Source organism: Oncorhynchus tshawytscha, linkage group LG26 (genome assembly GCF_018296145.1).
Source record: "Oncorhynchus tshawytscha isolate Ot180627B linkage group LG26, Otsh_v2.0, whole genome shotgun sequence".
Classification (NCBI taxonomy): Eukaryota; Metazoa; Chordata; class Actinopteri; order Salmoniformes; family Salmonidae; genus Oncorhynchus; species Oncorhynchus tshawytscha.
This window is the reverse complement of record NC_056454.1, coordinates 6,148,287-6,155,506: the sequence shown is the minus strand read 5'-3', so window position 1 is coordinate 6,155,506 and position 7,220 is coordinate 6,148,287. Positions and strand designations below refer to the sequence as shown.

General features: G+C 41.3%; 1 protein-coding gene across 1 annotated transcript; it reads left to right on the top strand.

Annotated features, from left to right (window-relative positions):
• Window positions 1–102: 102 nt before the first annotated feature.
• LOC112225090 (C-X-C chemokine receptor type 1) lies at window positions 103–6,578 on the top strand. Its single transcript, XM_024388720.2, has 4 exons — window positions 103–1,958; window positions 4,096–4,197; window positions 4,706–4,790; window positions 5,105–6,578. The coding sequence occupies exons 3-4, from the start codon at window positions 4,775–4,777 to the stop codon at window positions 6,175–6,177; spliced, it is 1,089 nt and encodes a 362-aa protein (XP_024244488.1). The 5' UTR covers window positions 103–1,958; window positions 4,096–4,197; window positions 4,706–4,774; the 3' UTR covers window positions 6,178–6,578.
• Window positions 6,579–7,220: the final 642 nt, after the last annotated feature.

Here is a 7,220-nt window from a genome sequence, read left to right as displayed (position 1 = left end):
TCAAGACTGAGTAATACATTTAATATTTTTTATCACATGAACACATTTCCAATGAACGACAGACAGCGTTTCTGATATGCCAAAACTAGCCATAAGGCTAATATCCTTAACTTTAATCGATAGTCCAGAGGCTTATTCAGTAGGAGAACATATTTACCTTGTTGCATGTCTACCCTGTGGGCCGGGTTTCCCAGACAGGTTAAACGTAGTCCAGGACAAACAATTATACTCAATGGAGATTCTAAATGGAAAGTATTTTAGTCCAGGACTAGGCTTAATCTCTGTCCAGGAAACTGTCCCTATATGTCTATCTGAAACACTTAAAATGTTGAAACCTATTGAATAAGCTCCAGGGATCACCCAACTGCCCTCAAGTAGAGAGACATCGTGAAGATCTGTCATGTAGTGTTTATTTATATACCACCATTATACAGTGCCCTCCAGTGTCCATTCACTCAAGTTCTTGGCATGCCTTGCGCAGGAAACTCTTTCCATGAAGGGCCAAGAGTCTGCTGGTTTTTGTTAAGACCTAGTCAACCAGGTGAGAGGAGTGCCTTACTAATCAGCGACCATATTTGATCAAGTGCAAGAGCAAAAACCGCAGACACTCAGCCCTGTGTGGAATGAGTTTGACACGTGCCTTACTGGGATCATTTGGGCTGCTGCTTAAAAAAAAAAGTAGTGCTTTTTTGGTAGTCGTCTGTGCCATATTGTACCCTTCAATTAGATTGTTATGATCAAAGTTTATAATCCATGCTTTGCAATCTTATTTATTTCCCAAGTCCAGTTGGAATGACCTCATTGTTTCATAGTGCAGTTTTGGCAATAGTCTGAACTAAACGATGCATTCAGAAGGCCTACATATGTTTGAGTAATTTATAAGCAGATATATAAAAATGCATTCCAAATGTGTTAACCCTTAAGTATGTTTGCTTCTAGCCACAATATCAAGCTCATTCAGAGATCTAGACAAATGTTAAGAGACAAGTCCCAAATGACAGTTATTTTGGCCCATTGAATATGGTTAGTTAATATTGTAAGACAAGCTGCAGTATGATGACAATTAGTACTTTCCTTATTTTACCCCAGTGGTCTGTTTTGAAACTTATTTTGTAACCACACATTGCAAGAGACTAAACACACATGGCCTCATATCCTATGTTTCACAAAGCACCTCTGACCACAGACAGGGAAGGCTTTGGCCTGTGATAATTTCCCTGCACTAACTGATAGGCACTGTGTCACGTTCCTCAAAAGATTTAATAGCTTCAGGCTATTCTGGATATTAATTAACATTAAAAAAGGGTTATCTATTCTTTGATATTCTAAAATAGGGTTGGTTTCCCAAACCCAGATAAAGCCTATTCCTTTACCAAAAAGCACTTTAAATGAAGACTCATTGAGCATGCATTTTTGCTCACGACTAGTCTTAATCTGTGTCTGGAAACTGGCTCATTATAAAAATAAGCAATGTAATACAGTGAGAGTGCTTACTCAGTTGTTGGGTATGTGAGCTTTATATTTTGAAATGTATAAAATATTTCCTAGACAAATTGTTGGTTGAATAAATGTACAGTGCATCAGACACTTTGACAGAGGACAACAGCACAATATTTTTGTAATATGTCTTTGGTATGTTATGAAATGTGCTCCTAAAAGTGAGTGTGCATGTGTTTTTTGTGTATGTATGAACTACATCCTGGGTGGTAAAAGTTGATCACAATGGAAGTGGAAGTGTGGAGATACAGCTGGTGATTAGACTGTAAGAATTGTGTCCTTGGAGTCATTTTCTGCTCTCAGATGCTTGAAAACAAATGTACGCTTTGAAATAAGAAACATTACCTCGCACATGTGCATGCCATATAATGTTTAATCTTCCTAATAATGATTATTCTCTTACGGCTATTTTCTGTTTCAATTTTAGTATTATTGTGACCAGTTACTTTTCTGGTGACAAGGTGAGTGGTTGAACATTTTTAGAAAAACAAAGTGGTCATTGTCATGACTGGAGAGTTTTTAGTGTAATTTCCCTTCTGGTAGTAAAAGAAAAAAATAGTAACAATTTATAGAGTACATCAGTGTTCTAGTACATGATCACTTAAATTAATGAGCCTTAAAGGAATAGTACACTCCAAACCAATGTTTAAAAGATTTATGTAGCCTCAGGTGCTCTTCAGTCATTCTACAATATCTGTTGAATGGATAGTATGAAGGGAAATTTGCATGATCTACCTCAAATTAATGGAAAAGATCTGTTCAACCAATGTTTTGAATTTGAGTGACAATATTATATTGCTACATTTAATTAACCTCATGGACGTAAAGGCCCCTGAAGAGGACTAGCAAAGTTCTGGTATCTGTAATTTTTGCTTTTAAATTGATCTGTGGATGCCGTAGATCAAAATGACTACCATTCAGCAATAGCCCTAGTTCTCACGGAGTCTGGAGTATTGCCACGTTCATGTGCTAGTCGGACTTGTAGCTATACTGCTGCTGCGTTCAGCCAATTTAGCAAGCCAGAAATTTCAGAGTTTCCTAGTCGGGGAACTCCAAATTTCAAAGTTCCCCTGACTGGCATGTCAACATATCTCTTTGACCTTTGTGACTCAGGCTGTGAAATCTGGCACCACTAATTTGGGATGTCCCGCCCACCATTTCATTCGCTCTTTCGACTGTCCATTATCTTCTGGCTGAATGCTCCATCGCAGCCGTTGACAAAGCACATGCCTGAAATCCTTAGATCCTAGCACAGCAGAAGAGCATGATTTTGATACACTAGCACAGGGTTGGGCAACTGGTGGCCCATGGTTCAGTTTCCAATAGATTTTTTATGTTAAATTTGGGAACTCAGTCCGGGTCTCAATTTACTGTTGAGAGTTAGAATAGTAGAAGACACAGACAGGGTGCAGTTTCTCTTGTCAGTCACTGACAGTCACTCAATTAGCCCATGTCAACATTCTTATTTCATTTTTTAGATTGGTAAGTTAGTCTAGCGGCCATCTATCAAAATTTCTAGTAATCATGGTCGAATTACTGACTTGGGGGGCCCCATTGATTTTGTTAGTCACCCTCACTCAGATATAAGTTTAAAAACGGCAAATATTTCTCTTCGTCCCAATACAAAATTAATATAATTTTCAAAGTGAATATAATATTGCAAAATCTTCTCTATGCCATGGCAAATTGTGTAGAATTAACCCAAAAATTCCTGTCGGGGGGGCATCTTAAAAAGTTTTGCCCGTAAGGTGGGGTGGGCAACCCCAACAATTTCGCTTATGGCCCCCAAAAGGATCGGGCCAGCTGTGACGGCATGTGTGGGTATGCATACCCACGAGCCACTGCGGCCCCTCATGATGACTTAGATTTCTTTTGTGGCCCCCGCCCCCATCAAAGGTGCCGATCCCTTTGTATTGTAAACTCCACTTCCTTTCTGTAAATGTCATTGTGCACTCAAATAATTGACTCCTGACAGTATGTAAATAGTTATATTGTATGTTCGTGTCGTCAGGTCGGCTAGTATTTGTATCGTGATCCTGCCTTGTGCGTTGTATATTGTGAAATAATAAAGAGTGCCGATCCCTGCTCTAGCAGATTCAGGGATTGATTTCAAATCAAATCTAACTTTATTTGTCATGTGCCAAATACAACAAGTGTAGACTTTACCATGAAATGCTTACTTACAAACCCTTAACCAACAGTGCAGTTCAAGAAGAGTTCAAATATTTACCAAGTAGACTAAAATAAGAAGCAATAATAAAAAGTAAGAATAACAATAACGAGGCACCGGTAACGAGTCAGTGTGCGGCGGTACAGGTTAGTTGAGGTAATTTGTACTTGTAGGTGGGGGTCATATTAAAAAATATATTTTTATCATAATGTACTGTGTACTTAAGCTTGTGTCCTCAAAAGTAACTACACCTCAGCAATGTATAACTATTTTTACCAGAAAGGTGAGATTTTTGTCTTTCTTGGAGCATGCAGCATTACTAGTTATAGTTTATGGCCCTCATGATAAATAACTTTTGGGATTACATCTTGTTATATCTAGAAAAGGCTCTTGTCACATGTAATTTACAATAACGCTGGTTTCAACAGATCTCATCAGAAGTAAATTAGACGTTTCCTGTGTGGTGTGGGGTGGGGACGCAATTTGTGATATCTGTTCGTCGACAAAGCAAGACATGGTCACAATGGCAGGTAAGTCAATCAGTTCATTCCTACAACATGACACATACTTTTTCAGTTTATTTGAATGTGCATTTTTTTTTTTTTTACAACACTGGTTGTTATTAACACAGGCTCATTATGTGGTATCTCAGCTTATTTTGATTCAGAAAAACAGCTCTCATTTGTCCTGACATTTTATTCAATTAGTTTTATAAATTAATGAATGCTATGGAATCAATGCTCTCACATTAAGGCATTTCAAAGCCTTTTTGATATCACTGCAAGTCATGCACTGGAAAAAGTCTAATTTATAATGTAATGTAGTAAAAAAGAAAAGGATCTTACTGATTCCCATCAAGTATTACCATAAGGTGTATTGCTGTAATTCCTTTTGAGGAAACCAAACTGCAGACACTACCAATGCATTTTGCCAAAAGAGAAAAGAAATTGTCCATTTAGCGCTTACTATTTTTCTATACTGTTATATCTAGAAAAGGCTCTTGTCACATGTAATTTACAATAATGCTGGTTTCAACAGAGATCTCTTCACAAATTCATTAGAAGTAGGGACGCGATTTGTGATATCTGTTCGTCGACAAAGCAAGACATGGTCACAATGGCAGGTAAAGTAATTTAGTTCATTCCTACAACATGACACGCATACTTTTTCCGTTTATTTGAATGTGCATTTTGTTTTTCTACAACACATTGGTTGTTATTCACACAGGCTCATTTTGATTCATAAAATTAGGTAATACTGATTCCTTGTCAAGTATTACCATAAGGGGTATTGCTGTAATACCTTTTGAGGAAATCACTGTGCAGACACTATACCAATGTATTTTGCCAAAAGAGAAAATAAATTGTCCATTTACTATTTTTCTATACTATCCATTTTGATTCAAGAAAGTGTAACCGTTTACCATCTTCTTTTCAGACCCAAATATCTCATACCTTTTGATTGTGGAGGACTTTGGTGAATACTTCAACTACACTGACTTCAACACAACTTATGAGCTTGACGAAAACACCCTAACCTGCAATACTTCCCCCATTTCCTCCGGTGTGACAGTCGTCTTATGTGCGTTATATGTCTTCATCTTGCTCTTGGCCATTCCTGGGAACATGGTGGTGGGGCTGGTGATAGCCTCCAGCAAGCAGCCGCTGTCTCCCTCTGACTTATACCTCCTCCACCTGGCTGTGGCCGACTTCCTGTTGGCTCTCACCCTCCCTTTCTGGGCCGTTTCTGTCACCGTGGGCTGGGTCTTTGGTGACGCCATGTGCAAACTAGTCAGTGTCTTTCAGGAGGTCAGCTTCAATGCCAGCATCCTGTTTTTGACCTGCATCAGCGTAGACCGTTACCTGGTGATCGTGCGAGCCATGGAGGCATCCAAGGCTGCTCGTCGCCAAGAGGTCAGCTGGGGCACCTGTGCCACTATCTGGCTCGTGGGTGGCCTGCTGTCCCTGCCCGGTCTCTTCAACCATGTCATCTTCTTACCCAGCACAGAGAGGATGACATGCGCCGAGAGTTACGACCCAGGCAGCGCTGAGGCTTGGCGGCTGGTCATACGGGTTCTCGGGCACATGTTAGGGTTTCTACTCCCTTTGACAGTTATGGTGGTGTGCTATGGTGTGATTGTGGCTCGACTCCTGCGGACCCGGGGCGGTTTCCAGAGGAACAGGGCCATGAGGGTGATTGTTGCGCTGGTTTTGGCCTTTCTGCTTTGCTGGATGCCCTACCACCTGGCTGTGATGGCGGACACCCTATTCCGGGCGAAAGTGGTGGGGTATGGGTGCCGAGAGAGGAACGCTGTGGACACAGCCATGCTCGCCACCCAGAGTCTGGGCCTGCTGCACAGCTGCGTCAACCCGGTTCTCTATGCCTTTGTCGGAGAGAAGTTTAGGAGGAGGCTGCTCCAGAAAGTGGGTGTGATGGAGCAGCGAGCGTCGTTGACCAGGGCCAGCAGATACTTCTCTCAGACCTCAGAGGCCACCTCCACATTCATGTGATCTTAAAATGTGTTTTTATCCCTGATTATAAGAAGAATCAATGAGTCATGATGAGGACTCCGATGCTATGCTGTGGGTGTGCAGGAATACGCCCAAATAAATATCAACAAACTGGACTTTTAAAACAGCCTTCTTACTTGAGACCACATTTGTCTTTACATGTATTATTGTATTAACTCAATGCATCAATTTTTTTTGTTTTGTGAAAAGGAAGTGTAACGCCCCTGGTGGGTTTTGAACGCATGTCTCCCAGCATGTAGGCAAACACTGCTCCAATAAATCTGTACCATTTTGTGGGGTATAGTAACAGGTCCAAGCAAGGTCCATGACATTTATTTCTATATATATATATATATATTTTTTTTTACTCCCTTTTCTCCCCAATTTTCGTGGTATCCAATTGTTAGTAATTACTATCTTGTCTCATCGCTACAACTCCCATACAGGCTCGGGAGAGACGAAGGTCGAAAGCCATGCGTCCTCCAAAACACAAGCCGCACTGCTTCTTAACACAGCGCGCATCGAACCCAGCCACACCGATGTGTCGGAGGAAACACCGTGCACCTGGCGACCTTGGTTAGCGTGTACTGCGCCCGGGCCCACCACAGGAGTCGCTGGTGCGCGATGAGACAAGGATATCCCTACCGGCCAAACCCTCCCTAACCCGGACGACGCTAGGTCAATTGTGCGTCGCCCCACGAACCTCCAGGTCGCGGCCGGCTGCGACAGAGCCTGGGCGCGAACCCAGAGTCTCTGGTGGGACAGCTAGCCTGCGATGCAGTGCCCTAGACCACTGCACCACCCGGGAGGTCTGACATTATTTTCTATTCATAAACATTGTTAGGGAAAATTCTGAAAAGATTAAGTACGTCCAAAAAAATATTGACATAACAAACTTGGCGACGCCATACATATGCATGTTTTCCGTTATAAATCAGACCTTTCATAAAACTGTGCGTGAATTCACCTTTTTATGTTGACAATAGCACCTTTTTTTTGCTAAAAGAAAGAGCAATGGCAAATCTTGATTACACTCCTGTAGA